Source organism: Bufo gargarizans, chromosome 4 (genome assembly GCF_014858855.1).
Source record: "Bufo gargarizans isolate SCDJY-AF-19 chromosome 4, ASM1485885v1, whole genome shotgun sequence".
In the NCBI taxonomy this organism is placed as follows: Eukaryota; Metazoa; Chordata; class Amphibia; order Anura; family Bufonidae; genus Bufo; species Bufo gargarizans.
In genome coordinates, this window is record NC_058083.1 from 502,403,010 (window position 1) to 502,430,815 (window position 27,806).

Sequence of the window (27,806 nt, forward strand, 5' to 3'; positions counted from 1 at the left end):
AAGTGCACATGGAACAGGTCAGCCAGTGTCATAGGTGCAAATCTGCTGACAGATGTCCTTTAAAACATTAGAACCACGTTCACACGTATGTTTAGTCTCCACACCCAACACAGGTCACGAAACGCTCTGCTCCACAGAAATTATATCTGCGTGTTAGGCTACAGTCACTTCAATTGGGCCGCAAAAGATGCGGACAACACTCTTGTGTGCTGTCCGCATCCGTTGCCCAGCAAAAAACAATAGAACAGGTCCTATTCTTGTCCGTTTTGCAGACAAGAATAGGCTGTCCGTTGCACAAATTGTGGAACGCACGTGGCCGGCATCCATGTTCTGCAAATCCACAATTTGTGGACCGCAAAACACGGCACGGTCATGCGAAATTGCGAATGTAGCCTTAGGGGGACATTGCTCCCGGTGAGTGCACTGGAAGTTTTGCCAGACTGTCACCGTCCGCTGGTTGCCATCACCACGGTCTGCACATTTGAACACTTGGACTGCAGTGGCATCAAGCGCTTGGCATTTACTTTTTTACGCAACTCAGGCGGGTTTTTCTTTTCTTCATACGCGAATGTTTGCTTTGGCCCTGGCACTGAGGACATTGTATTCCCATTGACTGCTCGGTAATATTGCAGCGGCTCAAGCTGTGACATTCATCAGTCTGAGAGCGCAGGAAGTCTCGGCTGAAGGATTTTGGATGCTTAAAAGTAAACAGGCTCTAGTGCTTGAAAGCCTCAGCGCGCCATATCACCGGCCCAAGTGGGCAATTTATTACAACCACAGATAATTATTTTTTCATTTAATATCATTGAATAGCCTTATTCATTTGCCGTCAGTTTGGTGTGAAGTCTCAAACTGCTCGAGAGACTGAGCTATTTAACTCTCTCCCATAGACCCTGGTTAAAAGGGACAGATCAAAATTATACCAGACTTCAAAACTTTTGTCCGCTTTGGATAACCCATTTTTATTTTTTTTAAAAGAACCACCAAGGATGTGTCAATTACAGGATGTCCTGCTGCTAGGACTTCCAGCGATCAGCTGGATCACCTGCCAGCAGGTGTTCAATTCCCCTGCAGCGCCACCACAAGGGAAATTAAGAATTACAATTTCTACAAAACTTTTTATTCTCTGACCTGTTAGAAAGGTACATGATATTATCTGCAGTGAAGGCAATTTTCTTACCAGTGACTGCATTTGTGAGTTATGACCTCCCTTCTGATCCTCAGCTGTGTCATGTGACCAGCACTCTGCGTCTTCAACTGACAGGACAGGAAGTGATTTAATTCTCTATTCATTCCTATGAGGCTGACATTGAGAATACATAGAGAAAATGGCTTCCTGTCCACACATAAGATGCTGTGTTATTTGGAAAGTCAGTGTTGGTCACATGACACAGCTGAGGACCAGAAGGGAGGTTATAACTCAGAAATACAGTCACTGGTAAGAAGATTACCTTCACTATGGTTTATATTGTGAACCTTTCCAACAGTTTAGAGAATAACATTTTTGGGGAGTGCTTCTTTAAAGGGCTGTCCATGCAATACCTAGCCATGTTGGTTCCTCCTCAGATGTTCTTTGCTGCCTCTCTCAACCATTTCAGGATTAGAAAAACATGGCTGCTTTCTTCCATGTCTATAAGCTGGGTGGTGTTGCTGCTTAGCCTCATTCATCTGAATACAGCTGACTTACAATACCAGACACAACCTGTGACCAATTGTGGCGCTGTTTATGGAAGAAAGCAGTCGTGATTTTTTTTTTTGTATTTTTCAGTCCAATGTCCTATATTTACATGCAGGTTTTTTTGCAGACATTTCCAGAACTGAAAATCAGTTCCTGTAACGTCAATAGTGTTGTATCTGGAGCATATGGGTGTAGTTCTACAGACCAAATTCTCATGAATGGGTCACTTTAGGCAAATCCCAATAGGCAAACGAATCTACTTTAAAAGGCTTCTGTCACCCCACAAAAGTCTTTTTTTTTTTTTTTTGGATAGTTACATTACTTATAGCGCGATATAGGAGAATATAATCTTGTCACTTACTTTCATGCGGCCGTTTCTTTAGAAAACAAAGTTTTATAATATGTAAATCCGGTCTCTACCAGCAAGTAGGGCGTCTACTTGCTGGTAGCCGCAGCAGAAAACCGCCCCCTCGCCGTGTTGATTGACAGGGCCAGCCGTGATCTCCTCCTCCGGCCGGCCCTGTCAGTATTTCAAAAATCGCGCGCCTCTGTTCATTCGGCGCAGGCGCTCTGAGATGAGGAGGCTCGTCTCCTCAGAACTCCCTCAGTGCGCCTGCGCCGATGACGTCTTCTCTTTTGGTGATGTCATCGGCGCAGGCGCACTGAGGGAGTTCTGAGGAGACGAGCCTCCTCATCTCAGAGCGCCTGCGCCGAATGAACAGAGGCGCGCGATTTTTGAAATACTGACAGGGCCGGCCGGAGGAGGAGATCACGGCTGGCCCTGTCAATCAACACGGCGAGGGGGCGGTTTTCTGCTGCGGCTACCAGCAAGTAGACGCCCTACTTGCTGGTAGAGACCGGATTTACATATTATAAAACTTCGTTTTCTAAAGAAACGGCCGCATGAAAGTAAGTGACAAGATTATATTCTCCTATATCGCGCTATAAGTAATGTAACTATCCAAAAAATAAAAAAAAGACTTTTGTGGGGTGACAGAAGCCCTTTAAGCATCAGAGCATGGAAGGATGCACAGTGGTTGTAGCAGTTCTTAAAAAGGGAATGTGTCAGCAGTGTGGACCATGCTGAACTGCTGACAGCACTAAGTAAGGAGGTCAATATACAACAGGGCAGGGATGCCCTCCTTCGCCATCGTTGTTTGCTCTGGCGATAGAGCCATTGGCTGCTGCAGTGCCCAAGTCTCATTCTATAAGGCTACTTTCACACTAGCGTTCGGGTTTCCGTTCGTGAGCTCCGTTTGAAGGAGCTCACGAGCGGACCCGAACGCAGCCGTCCAGCCCTGATGCAGTCTGAATGGAGGCGGATCCGCTCAGACTGCATCAGTCTGGCGGCGTTCAGCCTCCGCTCCGCTCGCCTCCGCACGGACAGGCGGACAGCTGAACGCTGCTTGCAGCGTTCGGGTGTCCGCCTGGCCGTTCGGAGGCGTGCGGATCCGTCCGGACTTTCAATGTAAGTCAATGGGGACGGATCCGTTTGAAGATGCCACAATGTGGCTCAATCTTCAAGCGGATCCGTCCCCCATTGACTTTACATTGAAAGTCTGGACGGATCCGTCCCAGGCTATTTTCACACTTAGCTTTTTTTTGCTAATATAATGCAGACGGATCCGTTCTGAACGGAGCCTCCGTCTGCATTATTATGAGCGGATCCGTTCAGAACGGATCCGCCCGAACGCTAGTGTGAAAGTAGCCTAACAGGGATTTCGGTATGGCACAGTACACAATAAGGTGGCGATGTATGCAGACGACACCCTGCTGTTTTTGGGTGACATCTACATCACTAGTTGCTGTAATGTCTCATTGATGGGTTTGGGCAGTCGTCTGGTTTAAACAACTAACTGGCATAAATCTGCGCTAACGCTCATAGAGGGTCAGCCAAGATCACCAGTGATAGAAACATTTAAATATTTAGGTAATAACATATCTCCTAAAATTAAGGATTTTGAGGAATTAAAGGGGTTCTGCACTTTCATTTAACTGATTATCTATCCTCTGGATAGATCATCAGCTTCTGATCGGCGGGGGTCCGACACCTGGGACCCCCGCCAATCAACTGTTTGAGACGGCAGCGGCGCACCAGCCTTCTCACGGCTTACCGCCGGCCCACTGACATCACAACTAGTATCAACTAGAGTGGGCGCGGCTAAGCTCTGTTCACTTGAATGGAGCTTAGCCGCGCCCACGCTAGTTGATACTAGTCGTGACGTCAGTGGGCCGGCGGTAAACAGTGAGAAGACCGCGGCGCTACTGGAGTGCCGCTGCCTTCTCAAACAGCTGATCGGCGGGGGTCCCAGGTGTCAGACCCCCGCCGATCAGAAGCTGATGATCTATCCAGAGGATAGATCACCAGTTTAATTAAAGTGCAGAACCCCTTTAAATCTTACTCCACTAACTAAATTTCTCAATAAAGTTAAGGCCTGGTGTAAACTTTACTTGTGGTGGGGAGGACGAACATTCTTAGGCTAGGTCTACACGACGACATTTGTCGCGCGACTATTTTTATACATTACACTTTATAGTTTCGGGAGGAGAGGGGCGATATTCATGGTATATAGGTTGCTGCCTGACAAATACCTAGAATCACACCCATTGATCAGGATGCAAAATTCAAAAGATCAACGGTCTGATATACTAGAAGTGACGCCTCTTTCCTCTTTGAGTGAAAGTGGAAAACTATCACAATTATTTATTATTCAGAGAGGGTACAAGACACCGCTTTTCTTACATCGGATGGGCATCAGATGCTAAATGTCCTCGATGTTCTATGGAATCTGCAGATCTGATACACATGCTATGGCAGTGTCCGGTAAGAACTACTTTCTGGGATAAGGGGATGGAGGTCATACAGAAAGCCTGCACAGTACGAATACCACGGGACCCCAAGGTGTGCATCTTCGGTTGTCCCCTCAAATATGAGAAGCTATGGGAGCCGTGGCTGGAATTTGTGCGAGTAAACAATATTAGGAGATAAAGATGCAGCGGATACTGGAATAGGGGGGATTGGTTGGGGGGGGGGGGGGGGGGTGGCGGGCAGGGTTTAATAACAAAAAAAACACGATCTGATTTAAAAAAAAAGTAAAGGGGGTTAAAAGAACAGAACAAACGTACCTTTTGTGGAGGTTTTATTATCAGGAGCAGTGTGAATAGGAAGTTTTATTCTACCAGGTTCTGCTCCTGCAAGTGCCCTGGCTGTTATGCTACACTAGTCACTGAGCTTGGCTACTTCCAGCAGCCCCAAAGAGAACAAATGGGATTGCACTGAGCATGCTTAGCCAGCCACCGATTCTGGTTAGAATAAGTACAGTCTTTCTGTACATGAAACAGGAGGCTCAGGATTAACAGAGCAACAGCCTAGCAATAAGGAGAATGGTACCCTATTGTTGGAGGGCTCAAAATGTAAATTAACTTACACAGAAAGCCTTTTTTAAAGGGGCCCATGACCAAATACATCGGTTTATAATCAGTTAGAGGGCCCCTCCTGTAATCCCTCTTTCGAAAAGGATGTAAGTGGAAATTCTATGCAGTAAGGGGCGCTAATGTCACTACGGAGTCCCCACCCAGTGAGGTGTATGAGCATGTCACTTCACGCGGGGCAATGCTTGTAAACGGATCAGCCTGATCCCTTATCTGCACCACACAAAAAGCCATGTCAAGCTGTCTGTCAGGGCATGAAAAAAAACACAATATCCCGAGGCTTTTACTCTTATTTTACAGGTAACATCTGCTAAAAACACAAACTGATGCGTGTTGTGGGATGCCGGCCAAGCAGAACTCACAAGTGATCGTTAACCCCTAAACTGCTGCCTTCACTTTGTAAAATAGAAGCAAACGTTAGATAAAAATAATATAATGGAGTGTATACTGGAAACAGAGACCCACCCTACATTCAACACCTCTTGCTGTTAATTAACTTGCAGGCTGCACACATTCATTTCAGTACAGGACAGAGTAAGAGGAGACCTAAGTTAATGAGGACTTTTACTTTCTCCCTGCCAGAGGGGGAGCACAATAAGGGCTGATTCACAAGACAGTGAATCACTGACTAATATAAATCACTAAGATGGAGTCAGTTTAAGACGGGAGCAGCAGTCTGTTCGAGATGCAGCCCACGCAGCGCCCCTGTTTCATTGGATCGAGCGCAGTCATGTGAATCAGCCCTAACTTGAATATTTCACCTAAACTAGGTATTATAAGTTGTGTGTAGCTGTAAAGAGAACTTTTTAGGCTGGGTTCACATACATCAGTTTCTAGACATTATTTTATGCCTGAACTGGACACAGCTAATGTGCACTGATAAGGCTACTTTCACACTAGCGTTCGTCGGTCCGCTCGTGAGCTCCGTTTGAAGGGGCTCACGAGCGGACCCGAACGCTTCTGTCCAGCCCTGATGCAGTCTGAATGGATGCGGATCCGCTCAGACTGCATCAGTCTGGCGGCGTTCAGCCTCCGCTCCGCTCGCCTCCGCACGGACAGGCGGACAGCTGAATGCCGCTTGCAGCGTTCGGGTGTCCGCCTGGCCGTGCGGAGGCGTGCGGATCCGTCCAGACTTACAATGTAAGTCAATGGGGACGGATCAGTTTGAAGATGCCACAATATGGCTCAATCTTCAAGCGGATCCGTCCCCCATTGACTTTACATTGAAAGTCTGGACGGATCCGTCCGAGGCTATTTTCACACTTAGCTTTTATATGCCAAAATAATGCAGACGGATCCGTTCTGAACGGAGCCTCCATCTGCATTATTATGATCGGATCCGTTCAGAACAGATCCGATCGAACGCTAGTGTGAAAGTAGCCTAAGAGGCATACCAGAAAAAAAGTCCATAGAAAACCCTGAGACCAAGTAGCCTAAGAGGCATACCAGAAAAAAAGTCCATAGAAAACCCTGAGACCAGCAGTGGTAACACTACTAGGCCGGTTGAAAACTACAAGAGATGGACTAGATACAAGGGAATCCAGCATTAGGGTGCTGCCACGCGTTCAGGCTTTTTAAAGCCAAAACCAGGAGCAGAGAAGAGGAGAAGTTGTATCTGTCCTTCATACTCTTTTTTTATGATCCCCACCTGATTCTGGCCTCAAAAACTGCATAAAAAAAACTGAACATAAAGAAGTCCTGTGATTACAGCAGCCTCCGCACGTATTCAAACAAGGATTCTTCCAGTGGTCACCTGATTATCACAGATCAGTAAACCAAAAGTGGCGGGTGAGGACACTGAGGAGTGGAAAGTGTAACAGGAGGTAGCAGGCCTGCAGAAACAGTGACTAGTGACGGTGCTGCAGCTCCCCTGTATCCGTACAATAACTTCCTGTTAGCAAATCAGCAAGATGAGAGGTTGCTTAACAAAGGTTTAGCAAAAAGGTACTCTAGGTTAGGAGTCACATTTCCCTCAACACTCGAATGGGCAGAAGCTGGAAAATACAGTTTCTAAGTCATCTGGGGAGGGCAGGATTTTACCTCTTCTGGCCTCTGACTGGAAATTTCGTGCATGCATATAGTGGGTACATCTGCACCAAATAACTTAGACTTGATTGAATCCTATAAAGAGGCCCTAATCCAATGGGACCTTGTTTTGACCTCAAAAGCCACTTTCTATAACCAGTGCTTTTAGAACTGTCCACGAAGGGATGGGGGGGGGGGGGGAGAAAAATATTAAATCAATCAGAGTTTGGCAGCAGAGTTCCTTAGAGTGAAGTGGTGGCTTTACGCAGGTACACTTCCCATCTCTATACTGGTGACTCAGAATTACTAAACAAATAATTAGTCTTCCTGTACTTGGAACCATCCCAACCCGAAAATTCAGGGGCAAGCCAAGTTACAGCCCTATGCACGATGTCAGCTACTATTTGAACATGGCCACAGACCAGTTCTTACAACCGCAGGCCACCGAGTGTTCGTTCTTCAGATGAATGGCTTATATATACACTGGTCCTGTCCATTCACAGATGTTACCGAGATTCTGGTAGCAACTTCTGCCGTACTCTTTCTTGAAAGCGTCCCACCAACCGTATTCTCCCGCCCTATCTGATACGGCATAACATGTATAAATGTACTGGTATCTACAGACACATCTCTATATACCAGGAAGTGGTATGGCTCAATGGCAAAAGTAACATTTAGTAATTCCCAAAAATTTAATTTAGCAAAATAAAATTACAAGAAATATATATACAAAATGTTTTTTGTACTATAAGACGCACCCCCCCCCCCCCCAAAGTGTGTGTGGTGGGAGGGGGGGCTGTGGATCTTATAGAGCAAATGCCAATTTAGCATACTAGAGGCTCAGGGAGCAGTGAATATAGCGCTAATCATTGTTCTCTGGTCTTCTTCCAAAGCAGTGCTGCACGTCCTGACCGCAGAGAGCATGTAGGCACACGCTATGAACTGACGATGTGACGTCAGGTCACAGTGCACCGCAGGTCGGAAGAAGAGGAGGGAGCGGGGAGTGCGGGATCTCCAGCGTCACAGCGTGAGAGGTAAGGGGGGGTCCTGATCTGAGGTTGATCGAGGTTGAGGGGTCTGATATGAGCTCTGCTGAAAAATATTTTTTTCTTATTTTTCTCCTCTAAATCTTTGGTAAATGTGTCTTATTGTATGAAATATATACATATATTTATATACTTATCGTATACAAAAAAGCCCTTATTGTAATTTATCTGGGTATTTTACATTTCTGGTGATTACTAAATAAATAAATTAGAAGTGTCCCCATCACAATGCTAACAGTGCTAAACCCCCTGCACAGACTATATGTGGGGTCAGTCACAGGACTCCCAGAGCAGGGACTCTTCTAATACTGGCCTGGCTGCATTCCCAGGAATTGGCCTCCCACGGATCACAGGTTGAAGGTCCACCCTAAGGAGAAGAGACCAATAGATACTGGGAATCCATTTTATTAAAAGGGTCAGATATGAAGCAGATATTACCTTCGCAGCGAGGTCACCACTGTGACCCACAAAATTACAGAAGCGCAGACTGGAGCAATGCCCCCTTTATATTTTGGAAATAAAATGGATGGTTAATAAAAATTATAAAAAAAAAAAATATATATATTTTAAAGTACCAAAAATAAAATAAATAAAAAAGTAGAAAGTAGGCCCATCTGTTCCATCTGGAACTATTCAGAAAGCATCTTCACTCATTTTCCACAGGAGGAAACGTAATACCTGTAACTTAATATGGTCTTTTTCTTCCCTTTATTAGAAAGGGCACGGCACTGACCCGGCTGCAGGATAACGCGGAAAATGAATCAGGCGAGTAGTAGCGACCAGCTGGACGGTACGGTATAGATGAATGGACACGGACGTTTCTATAATAAAAGGGGTTTTCTGGGAATGGAGAGAGACGGCTAAAACGGTCAAGAAATCAACTTTTTGGCCACTCTTCGGAGTCACGTGCAGCCCCCGCTGTTTACCCAGCAACGTAAAGGAGTTAATCGCTTGCATTGTGATGTCACTGCCGCAGCCATGGTGCACCAATGACATCTTGTCCCCAAGGAAGGCGCAGTGGGGCACATAAACTGAGTCACAACTCCAGTGCACATTCTGTGCGCCACATTTTTTTAAGCATTTTAGATAATTTTTTAGCCTTGCTACACAACCGGGCATGGCTTAGCGAAAAGGGTGTGGCTTAAAACGTACCACACGGCACCAAAAATTTTGGTGCAAAAGAATTGGTCTTAAGCGAACCAACCAGGAGGAAGCCTAAAGTTATAGACAACAGTGTCTAAAGATGCAGCAAATACAGTGTGGGCCACCGTGACCACTTTGGTGCACATGGTCTAAACAGTAAATATGCACCAATGACCCCTTAAAGGGGTTTTCCAGGATTACGGCCATTACTCCAGTTGGCGATCTTCCGGGCTCAGGTATAGACAGAGCGCCGTGCAAAGCCACAATCGGACAATGATGACGTGAGTACATTGGAACAGATTGTATCATAAATGACTATGATGCAGTCGGTTCAGGACAGGGGAGCCGAGGTCGGCCCAGAGGAAGCAGCCGACCACGGTCATGTATGAGACCTAACAGTGGTGGAAACTCACTGTATATGTTCAATTTCCTTGCAGCGCCACCACAGGAGAAATCGAGCATTACACAATGCCTATTCCAATCAATGGCTTGTCTGGAGGACCTGCCTTGTCCTGAATTACATAGAGATGCTCTTTGTATCTGCACTTCCCGTCTGACCAAGCAAGAAGGATGAAACGAAAGACGACAGCGAACAATAGCTATAGTATTCAGACGCACAGTCAACAGAAAAAAATAAAAATCCTTGAGATTCCAGTCACATCCAAGCACTCAAGATGCCTTTTATGATATTATAAAAGCAGCACACAAACCCATAAGAGGCCACAGCGTGGCTCCTCATGCCCATTAAACAAACGTAAAAGCCATTAGATATTCAATAAACGGCATCTGAAAAAAAAAAATGAAGGGAGCCTTAGTCATCGTACAGCTCCGCAAAGAGAAAAAAGCCGTGTAGGATCAGGATGACAATCTGTAATATGATCCCTGGTTTCAGGTCATACTAGAGCACTGACATAATATTTAAAGGGGCATTCCAAAAATAAATAAAACCGGTTGGAAGGTGCTAAGGGTGCTGTCTAGACATAAAGCAGTACTCCTCTCTCGGATCCAATGTTGCCTAGTCCCTCACTGTATCCTGGTCCAGCAATGACGTTTCAAAACAGGGACATCAGTGATTGGCTGTCGCAGTCACATGCCCCTGTGGTTGGAACAGAATACCCCTTTAAAAAGGGGTTTCTCTGACAATTATTTCTATGTTGAATCACCCAAAATATAACAAGTGCTCAGTCGGGACAATAAAAATAAAAAGCTCATGTGGAGATATGACACCCAGAACCCCCCCCCCCGTTCTTTTGATTGCCCATGAGAACATCCACGCAATGTGTCCACTGCAGACGAGTTGACCCCCGCTTCTAGAGTCACAATGGCAACAATCCACCACTCCCTGTACAATCCGGGTTACTGAGCATGTGTGACCACCAGAACTGGAGACATTAGGTGGACGTTGTGACAGATTCAGAAGGACGGCAGGGGACGCTATAACAAGTATGTGACAGCAGTATGTACAGACAGAGCAATTTCAGTGGAAAACTTGCATGATCCCACACAAATGTACCGCAATACGCATCCACAGGACACTCCCTTCAATCAGAAGACTTTGAAATGATTTAAATCTGGTATCTGATAAACCAGCAGTCTGATAATACGCCACTTTTTGCCCACACTTTGAGGTGGGAATAACCCAATTAGGCTACTTTCACACTTGCAGCAGGACGGATCCGACAGGCTGTTCACCCTGTCTGATCTGTCCTTCTGCTATTTCGCCGTGCCGCCGGACCGCCGCTCCGTCCCCATTGACTATAATGGGGACGGGGGCGGAGCTCCGGCGCAGTTCGCGGTGAGAGGCCGCTGGACTAAAAAGTCGGACCTGCAGGACTTTTAGACCGGCGGCCTTTCACCGTGCACTGACGTTCTGCGCCGGAGCTCCGTCCCCATTATAGTCAATGGGGACGGAGCGGCGGCACAGCAAAATGACGGATCCGACAGGGTGAACAGCCTATCGGATCCACCCTGCCGCAAGTGTGAAAGTAGCCTAAAACCTCCTACAGTCAAACATTTAGGCCATAAATGGCTGCAAGTCCAACTTCTAATGAGCGGCCCACGAATCCTCAGACAACAGGACGCAGTAGCCAGAAGTAGTCAGACCTTAATAAATAGCCACGCGAGCGATGCTCTACTGTTTCTGTAAGGCCTCTTTCACACGAGTCCACGACCGTTTATAGTTTCAGTTTACGGGCCGTTTTTTTTGCGTTCCGTATACAGAACCATTAATTTTAATGGTTCCGCAAAAAAAAAAAAAAAAAAAAAACGGAATGTACTCCATATGCATTCCGTTTCCATATTTCTGTTTAAAGATAGAACATGTCCTATTATTGTCTGCAAATCACGTTCCGTGGCTCTATTCAAGTCAATGGGTCCGCAGGAAAAAAACGGAACACATATGGAAATGCATCCGTATGTCTTCCGTATCCGTTCAGTTTTTGCGGAACCAGCTATGTTATGCCCAGCCCAATTTTTTTCTATGCAATGACTGTATACTGTATATGCCATACAGAAAAAAAATGGAACACAACGGAAACAAAAAAAAAGAACAGATCCGTGAAAAACGGACCGCAAAACGCTGAAAAAGGCCTAACTATTCATTTGTGTGTAGCTATCGGAAACGTGTAGCTCAGGCCACTCGGTCATTGGCATACCCCTTTAAAAAATAAATTATAATTAAGAATTAAAATATTTACAGCAACTCCCAACATTAGGGATATTTTATGTATGTATAAAAGAAATAAAAAAATTATTTATTTATAATATACACACACACACACACACATATATACAAAAAATTGATGGGATTCTGCTATTGAACAGTCACGTCTGTGTGAGGTTGGAGATCCTATTCCAGCACGAGATGATGTTTGCCAGATCCTGGAGCAGCGCGGTCAGCGGCCGCCATCTGCGCTTACCCGTCACCGCTCTCCTGTTCTGTGTACACGGCACGGAACAGTAAACACTGCAGGGTGTCCAATACTAGAGGAAGGGGCGAGATCCACCCACACCCCCGACTCGTGATCACAAGACTATGCTTACTAAGGGCCTATTCACATCTGGTCTAAGTGTCTGCACCAAAGTGCTAGTAAATTATGAATTTCTGGAGCCATTTTTGGAGGGTCTGTGGCCTGTGACCACACACACCACTTGCCAGGGTAATAGAGCTTCCTCTCTGGTTCTTAGCATTTGTAGGGGAGAGTCACCGAGAGCCCCAACACATTGAACTAGGGGCTAGCACTGTGCCGGGGAAGCCTCTTAAAGGGGGCCAGGAGGTCCCCCGATGATACTGATCACAGGGCGTCCCACTGCCGTGAGCCCTAAACATTGTCTGTAATCTACAGGTGAACAGCGGCAAGTGCTCATATTCACTGCAGCGCCACCACAGGGCAAATGAAGGATTACACAGCTGAAATCAATAGGCTGTCCACACAGCGCAAACATTCTGTACTTCCTCAAGCACACAGCCGTACCGTGTTTTGCCGTCTGCAAATGGCGGATTCGCAAAACACGAATACTGGGAGTGCGAGTTCCACATTTTGCGGGATGGAAGGTTTGGCCCTCAATAGACTAGTCCTATCCTCGTCTGTGATACGGACAAGAATAGGACATGTTATATGTCCGCATCTGAGGCGCAAAAAATGTGGCTCGGGTGCGGGCCCAAACAATGGTCGTCTGCATGAGGCCTAAGACATTCTAATTTCCTAAACCAGACAACTCCCAAAGGGGTTATCCATGATTGGTGTAAAAAATGAAAAAAACATACATCATATAGGACATGACAAAGCGAGCACCAGCCCTGCACCTCACATGGATCCAGAGATCGCACCATTCATTGCTCCAATTGTTTTGTTAGATTTATATCAAGCTGGGGTGTGTCCTGTCTGGTGCAGCTTTCTCCCCATCACAGCTCAGAAGGCAGTTGAAGAATAGATCTGAGCATGTGCGTCCATCTCGGTGAGGTGGACAGAGAAAAAATAAAAATAAAAAATACAGCAGGTGGCGCTATACAGCTAGATTTTATTGAATAACTCAGCGGCTATGCAACATTTAATTACAAAAGAATTCACATCCAGGTGCTGGTTTGAAAGCTGCAGAATATTTTTAGTAGGAGAACCCCTTTAAAAAAAGAGAAATGTCCTACCAATTAGTTATTAAAGGGAAGTTGGGGGAATCCTTATTCTAGCCCACATGCCAATAGACTGGGGAACCCACTTATTCAGCAGTGACAGGGCATGATACTGGTGCCCTATTCTTAAAGTAGCATTCCAGGCATTAAAAATGATCTTTGCACAACATAATTAAAAGGGGTACTCCACCTCAATGTGATGGCATGTGGTTAACCAACCCCTGAAATTCTGAAAATATTGTGTGCGAGGGGCCCGGGCATACTGTGTGGCATTTAAGATATTTTATCACTTTACCATCCTGAGAATAAAAAAATAAAAAAAAGTGCCCAAAGAGCAGGTTCCTTTAAAAGGGGTTTTCCAGAAGTTAACACTGATGGTCTATCTTCAGGATAGATCATCAATATCCGATCAGTGGGGATCTAACTGCCGGCAGTCCCACCAATCAACAACTTAAACGTCTTCCATGGCCAGTGATGTCAGTCAAATGGCCTCTGTGCAGGCCATTCAAGGGTCTGAGCTGCAATACCAAGTACAGCCACTAGACAATGTATGGCGCTGTGCTGGTTATTTTATGAAATCATTCCAGCACCACGGACCCTTTGAACAGGTGACAGGCGGGGGCGCTGGGAGTCAGACCCTCCACCGGCCATGTATCCTGAGGATAGGTCGTCACTATTTAGGTCTCTGAAAACCCCTCTAAGCAAAACCCTTCTACAATACAATGCCAAGGTCTCAGCAGCACGGATTTTAATGCACACTTCCACAGTTCTCAGTTATTTTCGTGAAATAATCTCATCCCCTTTAAGGAATCTGTTCTCAAATTATTTCTTTTCTCTTTTTTTTTTGGGGGGGGGGGGGGAAGTTTAAACTTCGTGCATGAAGGGGGCCTCATGGAGAGCAGACCCCGGCACCTATGCCAGGCCCCTCTCGCATCCACATGGCCGGCGCTGCAGGAACCTTTCAGACAGAAGAGAACGATTATGATAATGTTTTGGAAATAAACAGCAAGTGCAATTCTTGGCAAGACAATCACTAAAGATTGAAGCTGAGACAGGAATCCCTGGCAGTCGGAGAAAGCCGAAACACATGGCTTACAGATCAGCAGATGGAGCCAGACGTATCACTCTTCTCGTCTATGCACCACTCGCCTCTGCTATCTGACAGCTTCAACGTACTCGACGCACAAGAGAGAACTGCGCATCCAATACAATCAGACCTTCCCTCCTTCCAAAGGCATCAAAGACGGAACAACGTCTGAGGATAATGACCGTACGGATTTTGCAGTCCGCAAATTGCGGATCCGCAGAAAATAGAAACGTCCGTGTTGAATCTGCATCTTTTGCAAAATGGGTTCGTGGTCCGCAGCCATTTTGCAGCCATCATCTATCCCTTTGTGGAACGGACAGACGGGTGCAGAATCAGATCATCCATATGTCTGCAAGATCTTCATGGTTATTTTTAATTTTCCATTTATATATCTATATTAAATAAAAACCATAAAATCCTGCAGTTCTCGCACTGACCACTAAGCCCAATATTAGGCGCCACTTCTTGGTCTGTACAGATCAGTTTACTGCAGCTATCTGCTTATCTGACATTATACTCCTGCCTGTAATGATATCACCTCTGTGTATAGATAAGACAGGATCCACCATTCACAACAGGTGATTGTTAGAGCTTATCTATTCTTTCCTTGTATAATGACCTCTGCACAGGTCACGGAGCATGCCTAGATGACTCTCCCATAGTGTCACTGAGGTCCTGACCATTGTGTCTATGGCTCATGCATCTGCCATAAAGCAATTTTCTTAATGCGGTGTAAATGCTGTTAAGAACAGCTCAGGCAAGATGGCAGCCCCCATAATCATGTTCAGCTTAAAAAAAAATAAATAAAAAAAAAACACAGTAAAACATATATATATTTTTTTTCTAATATCTGGTTTTAACTGGAAGATAACATTTTTAATGACACTTCTTTTAAAGAGGTTTTCAGAGATTTTTATACTGATGTCCTATCTCAAAAACAACTGATCGGTGGGGGTCCCAGGCATTGTGCTTGGTAAGCAGGGAGAAGGTCACAGCGCTCAAAGGAGAACCGGGGCCTTCTCAAACAACTGATCGGTGGGGGTCCCCAACCGATTAGACACTGATGACTTATCCTGAGTATTAGGGCTGTCGAATATAATCGATGCATCGCGATTCGACCCCCGGCGATTCTGCATCGATGCGGTTGCTTTAAATAATCGATGCATGTTGATGACGTCAGCGTCGCGTCCGCCGTGCAGCCGAGTCGGAAAAAAGTTTTTGGGCGCCTTCTTTCCCGCCTCCCGCTGACGTGTCAGAGGGTGTGGCCACAACATTGAGTGAGCCAGGTCTGACTGAGTGAGGAGGAGCCGGAGGCGTGGTTTCCGCGCATCTCCGGCTCCCAGTCAGACACTCAGAAGCAGGCGGCAGTGCGGACGTGCGGTGGCTGGCGGCGAGGTAATATCTACCTCCAAAGCGCCTGCCACCTACACAGCATATACACCTACCGCCTGCCACCTACACAGCTCATATTGCCGCTTCTCATACCTTTGCCGCCCGCGCCATGTTTCTTCTTTATTTTTTTCGGTTGTGTCTCTTCTCTTCTTATTCTTCCCCTCCGTCTACAGTGGACAGAACTTTAGGTTCCGGGTCTATGAAAGGCGGTCAAACAGCGGCCCCTAGTGGCCAGTCTGGGAATGTCTACATTTATCTCACACTATTCAGGAGATTGCTCCCAGCAGGAGGTGATCCACACTGACAACTCTCAGCTAAGGGCAGGGATCTGAAACTGCTGGGGTGTCAGATTTACTGACAGTTACTGATCCTGCACCATCAGAGCCCCTTCACACGTGTATCAGTCCCTACTGAGAGGATGGTTATTGTGGATACAATGTAGCATACACAGGATCTATCAACCTGAAACCTCCAGGACTAACATACTGATGGTCTCTCAGGTTCTTTCACACTTGCGTTTTTCTTTTCCGGCGCTGAGTTCCGTCCTAGGAGCTCAATACCGGAAAAGAACTGACCAGTTTTATCCTAATGCATTCTGAATGGAGAGCGATCCGTTCAGGAGGCATCAGTTCAGTCCCTCTTACGTTTTTTGACCGGAGAGAATACCGCAGCATGCTACAGTTTTCTCTCCTGCCAAAAATCCTGAACACTTGCCGGATCCAGCTTTAAACTTATATTGAAATGTATTAGTGCCAGATCCGGCATTAAAATTGCTGCATTGACGGATCCGTTCTTCCGATCTGCGCAGACCTTTAAATCTGTGAAAAAAATAAACACCGGATCCGTTTTTCCAGATGACACCGGAGAGACAGATCCGGTATTTCAATGCATTTGTCAGACGGATCCGCCTGACAATAGATACAAATAAATATTTTTGTGCAATTTCTGACTGATTGAATTAATTTTTTGATGTAAAATTGAAAAACAAGGGGACTTGGGTAATAATCTTGATGCATCGTGATGCATCGCCGAATCGAATCGTGGACTTGATAATCGTAATTGCATCGAATCGTGAGACGAGTGAAGATGCGCAGCCCTACTGAGTATAGGTCATCAGTAAAAAGATCTCGGAAAAAACAAGTCTGCCCTGCAGCGCCACCACAGGGTGACGTGAAGCATTACACGGTGTCCAATGAAACCAACAGATCAGATCGCCTATGGGTACTCCAGAGGAAAGACCCTCTTTCGACTTCGGCCAACAGATGAGGGTCTTGAAGGTGGAACCTCCTCGATTACGGCTGTGTTCACATCACGCTATGTGAACACATGCAGCGTATGGAAAGCTCCAGAACAGACATGGGTCCCCATTCACCAAATGGAGGTTGCCTTTTCAGCCTCCATCAGGGTGGTATACGAGGACATACCAATTTTTTGTAACTGTCGAGGCAAGTGCAAAAGACACCGCAGAAAAAAATAGATTACACAGTTTTTAACATTGCAGCAAATGGATGTGACGTAACCATATGCTAAACAGTGACATATGTAGGGGTACCCCGCCGACAGAAGGCTCTGAGGACCCCCACCATCTGTATATGCCAGGAAGGTTTCCAGATGTATATCCCTGACAAAAGGCTCCAAAGTATGCCACGGCATAAGATTACACTGACATGCATCATCCATTGATTTCAATGGTAAAAATACATATACTGCATAGCATTTTTTTTTATTAAACACAGTCTGCTGCCCTTTCCTATAAAGTAGGAAAAAGGAACGCCAATGCATGACAGCACAATAGAGGCTGAAGGAGCACGCTACTCTCTCGGACAAATTGTGTCCTACGGCGGGGTAAATGTCAAACACAGGGCTCCAACTCAGCGTGTGTACACCAGACAAGAGCCTACAGCCATAAGGCCACTGGTGAAAGGTCCCAGCCATTAGCTTCTTTGGGACGACCCCCGCTCGGAGGAGCCCGATCGTTGGGACGACCCCCGCTCGGAGGAGCCCGATCGTTGGGACGACCCCCGCTCGGAGGAGCCCGATCGTTGGGACGACCCCCGCTCGGAGGAGCCCGATCGTTGGGACGACCCCCGCTCGGAGGAGCCCGATCGTTGGGACGACCCCCGCTCGGAGGAGCCCGATCGTTGGGACGACCCCCGCTCGGAGGAGCCCGATCGTTGGGACGACCCCCGCTCGGAGGAGCCCGATCGTTGGGACGACCCCCGCTCGGAGGAGCCCAAACTTCAGGATTGATACAGTATCCAGCCACGGGTTTGAGTCAACTCTCACTAATCTTTCACAGCTTTTAGTAAAGACTTTATTGCTCACTCATCGAACCTCATTGCAGACGACTTCTGTAACGAGCTGGCACATAACCCAGAGAATGTATAGAAATGACTAGAAAACAATGGCCGCCTGTTAGACTGGACCCAGTTCAACATACCTAAGTTATATGAGGTGTACACTACCATTAATTTAATGCAACACTGCCAATTTTGTGTTTCTTTGCGTATTGGCACGGCCAGTGTTTGGCTTCTGAAGGACCCAGGAGCGCTAATGGTTGGGAGCGGAATTTGTCTTAGCCGAATTGCTCAGAGATCTAATTACATGAAATGGCAGACGAGCATCACTGCCTTGTTGTTCTTTTTGTCTTTACTGGAAATTGCTGAAACTTCTGAATGAATAGATTAGAAAGACAGGAGCGTTTCTTCCACACGCAGCGCCACTTCAGGGGCTGCAGATACTGACGGCCCATCTTCAGATCAGGTCATTGATATCAGATCGGTGGGGGGGTTGACACCAGGATTGCCAGCCAGAATTTTATTTTATTTTTTTCTGGACACTTTATCCAAAAATCACGAACAACCAACATTTTTTATGGACAAATTGGGAGACCATAACAAATGGTATAAATTATAAGTAATCCATGTCTATAGCTCAGTATACTGATAAGAACTCATTACCAGTATTTACTGTGAGCTGTGAAATGATGATAATTACCACTAAAATAATCTAGTCAAGTACCACCAGAAATTTCGGGACGGTTGGCAACCCAGGTTCACAGCCGGCACCCCCATGATCAGAGTGGAAGCAGAAGGCTCTGTCCACCATGTAGTTTACATCACTGATTGGGAGCTGCGCTGCAGTACCTGGCACGGCCACTACATTGTGTGAGGAGCTGTCTGCCTCCAGTTCCGTACACATTATAGTGGCCAGAACAGCTTACTGGTGGGGGCGCAGAGCATCGGACCCTCAATTTGATACTGATGAACTATCCTGAGAACAGATCATCAATATTTGCAGACCGGATAACCCCCTTAAACTGACGTGGAGGCGAGCTGCAGAACTAGCCACAGCCCACATTCCTGCAGCCACGTAATACTCTCATAGCATGGGTACCCATGCACACGCCACTGTATATAACCTAATTGTAGAGATATGAGCCAGGAAACTAACATGTGGGATACACTATACTAAAAGCGTTTAGCTATAGAAACACCCATTTAGCGCACCTTCAGGAATGAGATAATGAGGAATTAGGACTGAGTATGGAGTTGTCAAACGCCCCTTGCACAGTATAATAAAACATAACACCACCGGCACCTAAAAATATAGCGGGCAAGGAATGATGGTTCATAATTCATTATTACAGCAGGACTAGAGGGCGACGCATTAGGAGAACACGCGCCATCTGCTGGCTGAAATGGTTAATGCAGTATATTTCAATCTCAACCACAGACCTGCAGTTTTCCTGGATATGTATGCCAGCTGTGGTTCGGGAATTGAATCACGGGATCGTCTGGGCACGGCAGAGGCAGATCAGCTAACCCTGCATTAAATGGTTATGATAATATGATGCCGAACCGCACAGAGTTCTGTATGGCTCGCCCTATTGATTGCAGTTCAGCACGCTGCAGCGCATGCTACTTTCAATATACATTGACTTCTATAGCTGCATACATCTATAGCTGAGCGTATGGAAACCCTACAGATCCCGATGACGCAAGGAGGTAGTTCATTTACACACAGACCTTCCGGAGACCTGAACATTATATCTTTAGACAGTGGGGTAGTTATGGCTTCCACATCACCATATGGAGGGATGTCACTCGGCCGTGACAGATTTGCCTTGTAGTGTCGGTAGGACAGATGTCTGCAGACAAGCTGCCACCTGCTAGATCTGCACCAGGGGACCCGAAAGACGTCTCAAATCACACAGGACAAATTCCAGCTTCAACTTTCCCTCCGTCAACCAGATCTCCAGCCACCTGCAGGTGCCATAAGGACCAGCACATGCCAGGCACCAGCGCAGAGTTCTGTCTCCCTGGATCCCTCTTTCAGTAAATGCCAGCCGCAAAGCCTGGAAGACGCATAAGATGAGCTCCTAAAAGCCTCTACGATATACGGCAAGGATGATGCAGCAGTAGTCCCGGCAGGCTGGGCTACTACCACACAAGACACTGATTCAAGCAGACAGCTGCCCTTGGGAATTGCGTTTATCGCGTCTAACGGAACCGCGTTCGCACACCTCCAAGGGCACAGTAATACACTCAGCCGGGACCCAGGACATGCTCATGGTGGAGCCCATTTAGCTTTGAAAAGATTCCCGTCCAGATATCAGTCCTTAAAGTAAAATAAAAATAAAAAAAATGCACAACATAAAAAGACACAAAGCATCAAGTAGCCAGGCTGTGAAACCAGCCAACATGGCGGCTGAAGAGCACTACAGGCTCCAACCAAAATCTCCTTATCTCTGTTCCACGGCTGTGACCATGGTGCAGTGTCTAATGGGGGTCTGTGGTAGTCAGAAACCCTCCCACTGTTTCCACAGATCTGGATTCCATATATATTTTTTTTTTAAAGGGTTTACCAATAAGTTGATTGCAGGTTGTTTTGCTGCTGCACCTTGCGTACACCGATGGGGGTGGCCATATTAGGGTTGGGCGATATTTAAAAAATATTCCCACAATAACGATAAATACCCATTTAGAAGAAAAAAAAAACACTTGCAGGCACAAGGAGACGTTCTATACCGTCTGGGCAGGCAGCGGGGCACAAGGAGACGTTCTATACCGTCTGGGCAGGCAGCGGGGCACAAGGAGACGTTCTATACCGTCTGGGCAGGCAGCGGGGCACAAGGAGACGTTCTATACCGTCTGGGCAGGCAGCGGGGCACAAGGAGACGTTCTATACCGTCTGGGCAGGCAGCGGGGCACAAGGAGACGTTCTATACCGTCTGGGCAGGCAGCGGGGCACAAGGAGACGTTCTATACCGTCTGGGCAGGCAGCGGGGCACAAGGAGACGTTCTATACCGTCTGGGCAGGCAGCGGGACACAAGGAGACGTTCTATACCGTCTGGGCAGCCAGCGGGGCACAAGGAGACGTTCTATACTGTCTGGGCAGGCAGCGGGGCACAAGGAGACATATACCGTATGGGCAGGCAGCAAGGCGACATTATATACTGTATGGGCAGGCAGCGAGGCACAAGGAGACATTATATACTGTATGGGCAGGCAGTGAGGCACAAGGAGACATATACCGTATGGGCAGGCAGCGAGGCACAAGGAGACGTTATATACAGTATGGGCAGCCAGCGGGGCACAAGGAGACGTTATATACTGTATGGGTTGGCCGCTTGGCAGGCAGTGGGCCAAAATAGTCACTATACTGCATGGGGCCACCAGGAGACATTATACTGTCTGGACTTAGGAACTATACTGTAAGGGGGCCACAAAGTGACATTATACTGTATGGGACAACAGTTTGTAACCCCTCCACCATCATTATAATAATGTCTTGTGGCCCCCATACAGTAATGTCTTCGTGTTGCTCCTGTGTGGGGGCCACAGGGAGACATTGTAGTTTATCCAGTGCCATCCCCATGTGCAGCGCAGCTCGCAGGCAGGGCCAGGACCGCAGAAGACATGGACAGTACAACCTTTATTTCTGACCCCTGGGCCGTTACGGTCTCACTCCTCTTCCCCCACCTTGTGCTCGGCCAGTGGGCAGAGACTTGAATATGGGAGCGAGGAGGAGCCGGGGGCGGCCGCTGCAGGACGTGATATGTACGGTACGCATATGCACAATGCAGGGGCGGGCTGACACAGATTTAGGCCTCATGCACACAGGCAACATCCGTGCAGCGGGCCGGACCCATTCAACTTGAATGGGTCCGTGGTATGTCTGCATCGCAAAAAAAAAAAAATATATGACATGTCATATTTTTTTGCGGTGCGGAACAACGGAAAGAAACACCACGGAAGCACTCCGTAGTGCTTCCGGTGTTCCGTTTTGTGACTCAGTTCCGCATCTCCGGAATTGCGGACCCATTCAAGTGAATGGGGCCGCATCCGTGATGCGGGGTGCACGCGGATTGCCGAACCGCCGTGTGCACAAGGCCTTAGGAGCGGTCAGCACACATATGATGTCAGCAAATACTGCGGTTATTTGGAAACAGCGATATCTCCATATTGCTGTTTTTTAATACCACGGTATATCGTTGACACCGGTTTACCGCTCAACCCTAGGCCATATGCGCCCTGCGCACACCGAGGGGGGTGGCCGCACTACACCGGGAGTTTCCCAGCTTTAACTGCTCAAGTAATCAGTGAAGTTCGGGAGAGAACGTGCATGATGAGCGGCGCAGATTACAGATCAGGGCGCTGAGGTTTACAAGAGATCAATATCTGAACTAAGCCGACGACAGAGATAACAGCTCCTTATTGACTGATCCATCAAGTACTGGCGCGGGCTCACGTATACAAGAGGGAGGTATAACCCACATGAAAGCAGTGCCCCCCTGCGTGAAACTGGAGGCACTCCGAGGTACAGAAGGGCACCACAGACTTCTACTGAGCTGTGTCTGTACACGGACATTACATACCGTTATACACATGACCCCCAATCCTCCATGCTACGTACATACAGGGATCCGGCTGCGGCGCACACAGAATATTTTCCATCTGGTCACCGCCTGGCTATACAATTATCCATAACCAAGAACCTATAGGCAGGGTCATATGGTGAGCACGGCTGAGGGATGGTCTTACATGGGGACATGAACAATTCGTCTGTTAACCCCTTTACTACCGACGAAGGAGCAGTGCCCATCTACAGAGAACCGCATGCTATAGAAGGCTGTGGACACTTTTGGGCCAATTTGATAGCATTTTAATCATTATCGCCCAAAAATAATTTTTCAATCGTTTTTTTATTAAAAATGTACAGCCATTTTTGAGATACAAGGGTTAAAAAATAAATAAATCAGTTTACAGTTCTCAGTCCCATCAGCTGACGGCTCCAGTTTTTCTGTGATCGCCTGACCTCACTTATTTAAAGCCATATTCTTATCAGTTAGATTAGAGTTCAGCTCTAATGAGCGTTTATGAAGTCAGAAGATCAGAGATAAGGCTTCACATGAGCCGTCAGCTGATAGGACTCAGGAGCGACAATCTGCAAAGACTGATGCTTCATACGCACGTCAGTGATTTCTACCAGTGATTGTGAGCCAAAACCAGGTGCGGCTCTAAACACTGAACAGGTGCAGATCTTTCCCTTATACTTCATCTCTCTGGAGGCTCCGATCCTGGCTTTGACTGATGGCAAGCACCGACGTGTGAATGAGGCTTGACGAAGACCCACTGAAAAAAAATGATTTGTAGCTAAAATGAGCAAAATGCAAACATAATAAAGAAAAAAAAAATAATAAATAAAAATCACCTTTAAATCCGGAATAATATATATATATATATACACACACACATATATAATTTTAAAGAGCACATCCAGCGGGCGCCTCTTCTGCTAGAAATGTAAAAAGTGCCGGGAGAATTTGCACCGCACTGGAGCACCGCCTCTCCCACCATCACTTGGTGGGGGGGAAATATGGTCGGCAACATCACTAAGGGCCCCCTTTAAGTTCAGTGTAAGGGCTCATGTACACGACCATATGCCCTCTGAGATATACGGTCCGTGAGTGGGTCAAATGTGCCGAAGCAGCAGCATTGATCGTGCGCACGGGAGCCCACAGCATCATAGATTACTATGATGCTGTGCACATCGGGCCACCCGCGGGGCTATTGTCCTCCACTCATATGATATTTTGAGTGCGGGGCGGCCCGATGCTCACAGTAACCTATGACGCTGTGCGCTCCTGTGCACACGATGTATGCCGCTCCGGGACATATGGCCCGTTCACGGACCGTATGTCTCAGAGGGCATACGGTCGTGTGCATGAGCCCTAAACGTGATCATGCCTGCCTGGCTTTGTCAATCAATTGCAGAGAGAGCGGAGCCTCTAGGAGTAATGGCAACGCCCCCGTTGCTCCTAGAGGCTCATTTGCATATATTAAAACATCACTTTTCTCAGCAATGCAGACACATATGAACGTAGGACCAACACTAGTGATGAGCGAACTTCTGTTTTAAGTTTGGCGTCTAAAGTTCGGCTTCCGGTTAGCGGAGAATCCCGATATCGATTCAGAATTCCGTTGTGGTCCGTGGTAGTGGAATCAATAATGGCCGATTATTGATTCCGCTACCACGGACCACAACGGAATTCTGAATCGATATCGGGATTCTCCGCTAACCGGAAGCCGAACTTTAGACGCCGAACTTAAAACAGAAGTTCGCTCATCACTAACCAACACAGATGTCTTCAGCTGCCAAGCGCACATGTAACAGGTCAGCCGGTGTCATAGGTACAAAACTGCTGACAGATGCCCTTTGAAAAGCACAATGCTGCCATTCTGCTGTCCTTACTCTGTATCGCACACTGCGCCCCTCCCCTGTATTCGGTAATTACAGGCTCCTAATAACCACAATGTGGTCTCCTCGGAAGCAAAGACGACAGAGAAGCGTTTTCTGGGGAGACCCGTCAGTAATTTACCGTTCCAGCAGAGTATATTCTGTACACAGTGTAACCCAACTGCGGCCATCACAGACTCCACGCGGTTTCTCCTGCTTGTAATCAAGCCTTGCAGTAGCTTACTGTTACAGACAGTCACGTCTACCTACCTCCCGAAGCAGTGACTTACAGGGAGTAAGAGGGGGGAAGCTGCAGTAACCCCCCCCCAGAGCTAATATTCGGGGCGGTGATCTAACACTATGCGATAAGCAGCCTTACCCTGAGGCTCGTTCACACTGGTGTCACTGACTTAGTCCTCATGCACACAAACGTATTTTCTTTCCGTGTCCGTTCCGTTTTTTTTGTGGTCCGTTCCGCAAAATACGGAATGCACACAGGTGTCGTCTGTATTTTTTTGCGGACCACAAAATACATAGGGTCGTGTGCATGAGACCTTACAATGGGGTTTCCAAAAGGGTGAAGACGACGTGACGAGAGCCTCGAGCTGGGGGTCACTGCTGAACCGTTATATAGAGTCATACTTCAGAATGATGGGAGTTTCCCTCCTGACTGCAGGGCGGCTCAGTGGTTACCACGGCAGACATAGTCCTGGGTTCAAATCCAACCACAGACTAAAGCGCGTAGATGCACACGGGGCTGATGTGAACGCAGACAATGTACACGTCATATAGAAGTAGCAGGAAACATACGTGAAGCAGACGTCACCTGAGATGTGATCCGGCATCCATTACTACTGCCTACGGCGCGAGCACTATACATATATATCCAGTGCACAGACATACACGGCACACACCTACAGACGTGTGATGGAAGGCGGAATACACGATATAATGGGCGCACACAGTTATACAGCATGTACACATACATGATCTATACTTACATCTCATGGTAACATAAGAGCATACATGTATACAACCGGCATCCACACACAGACACATACCTGCTGTATACAGACATCTAATGGTAACATGAGAGTGTATATGTACGGCCCACACCGCACGCAGACATGTCCTCTGATCCCGTCACATACATGTACGGCACACACCGCACGCAGACATGTCCTCTGATCCCGTCACATACATGTACGGCCCACACCGCACGCAGACATGTCCTCTGATCCCGTCACATACATGTACGGCACACACCGCACGCAGACATGTCCTCTGATCCCGTCACATACATGTACGGCCCACACCGCACGCAGACATGTCCTCTGATCCCGTCACATACATGTACGGCCCACACCGCCCGCAGACACGTCCTCTGATCACGTTACATACATGTACGGCACACACCGCACGCAGACATGTCCTCTGATCCCGTCACATACATGTACGGCCCACACCGCACGCAGACATGTCCTCTGATCCCGTCACATACATGTACGGCCCACACCGCACGCAGACATGTCCTCTGATCCCGTCACATACATGTACAGCCCACACCGCACGCAGACATGTCCTCTGATCACGTTACATACATGTACGGCCCACACCGCACGCAGACATGTCCTCTGATCCCGTAACATACATGTACAGCCCACACCGCACGCAGACATGTCCTCTGATCACGTTACATACATGTGCAGGACACACTGCACACAGACATGTCCTCTGATCCCGTCACATACATGTACGGCCCACACCGCACGCAGACATGTCCTCTGATCCCGTCACATACATGTACGGCCCACACCGCACGCAGACATGTCCTCTGATCCCGTCACATACATGTACAGCCCACACCACACGCAGACATGTCCTCTGATCACGTTACATACATGTACAGGACACACTGCACACAGACATGTCCTCTGATCACGTTACATACATGTACAGGACACACTGCACACAGACATGTCCTCTGATCCCGTCACATACATGTACAGCACACACCGCACACAGACATGTCCTCTGATCACGTTACATACATGTACAGGACACACCGCACGCAGACATGTCCTCTGATCGCGATACATACATGTACGGCACACATCCAGGTTGGGCTCCGCTCTCAGCTTCCCCCGCTGACAGGTCGCCTCCCCCCGGCTGTCACCCGCACACATGCGGCAACTCCACTCACCCAGGCTGCCGGCGAACCCGTCCATCTTGAGCTGGTTCCCGGTCGTGTGCGCGTCGTGCGGGGCTGCGGCAGGCGGGCGGGCAGCGGCGCCTTCCTGGATGGGGCTGAGCTGGGGAGCCTCTCTCATTCAGTCCGCACACGGGAGGCGGCGGACACGTATCGCGTGCGTGTGAGCGGCAGTCAGCGAGCTCCGCGCCGTGCACAGGGCAGTGTATGTGGCTGCTCCTCTTCCTCCTGCCGCTCCCGCCTCTGTCACAGCCGCCCTCCCCCTCCTGCGGCGGCACCGCCCACTAAGCCACGCCCCGTTAGCTTTTCTTTTATTGACATAACTTTATTGCGAGCGACAAAGAGAAGGTAAAAGGTGTTAAAAGTGAAAATACACATTTCGGAGAAGTTATGTCTTTAGTGGGAAGGCGAGAAATAATCGCGTTTTGTTATATGTTGTTATTAGTAAATTTACTTTTTCCTCTGGTATCCAGGAGGAAACCGTCCACAAGTGTAGACGGTACCTGACTACCCCGGTTTACTTCTCCATTGACATAAGTAGCACGTATTTGATGTGTGCATGCAGTTTATATGGAAGAGGTTTTACAGGTTCCCCTGTTTGCTAATATACCTTGTATCTCAATTCATTGCAGTTTGCAAGATCTCTGCTTGTTGTCAATTAAAAGGTATTTTCCAGGAGTACAGTATTGATGGCCCGTTCTCAGGAGGTCTGACACCCAGCATCCCCGCCCATCATTTTGACGAGGCCGCCGCACTCCGGTGAGCCCTGCGCGTCCTTACAGCCTTGGGACCGGTTAACGCGACGTCACTGGCCTAGGAAGCGCCTGCAACGCTTAAAACGTGAAAAAAAATATATGATGTGAACACAGCCTAACAGGGAAATCATAGTAAAACTGTAATGCACAGCGGGGGTGCTGGGTAG

At 47.5% G+C, this 27,806-nt stretch overlaps 1 protein-coding gene across 2 annotated transcripts in view; it reads right to left on the reverse strand.

Annotated features, from left to right (window-relative positions):
- EML4 (EMAP like 4) overlaps window positions 1-27,118 on the reverse strand; it is a 189,879-nt gene extending 162,761 nt beyond the window's left edge. For both annotated transcript variants that reach the window (XR_006388849.1, XM_044291838.1), the window contains exon 1: window positions 26,879-27,118. Coding sequence is in view for 1 of the 2 variants with exons in the window: in XM_044291838.1 (XP_044147773.1) it covers window positions 26,879-27,005 (127 nt within the window). In the remaining variant the exon portion in view is untranslated. The remainder of the gene's footprint in view (window positions 1-26,878) is intronic.
- Window positions 27,119-27,806: the final 688 nt, after the last annotated feature.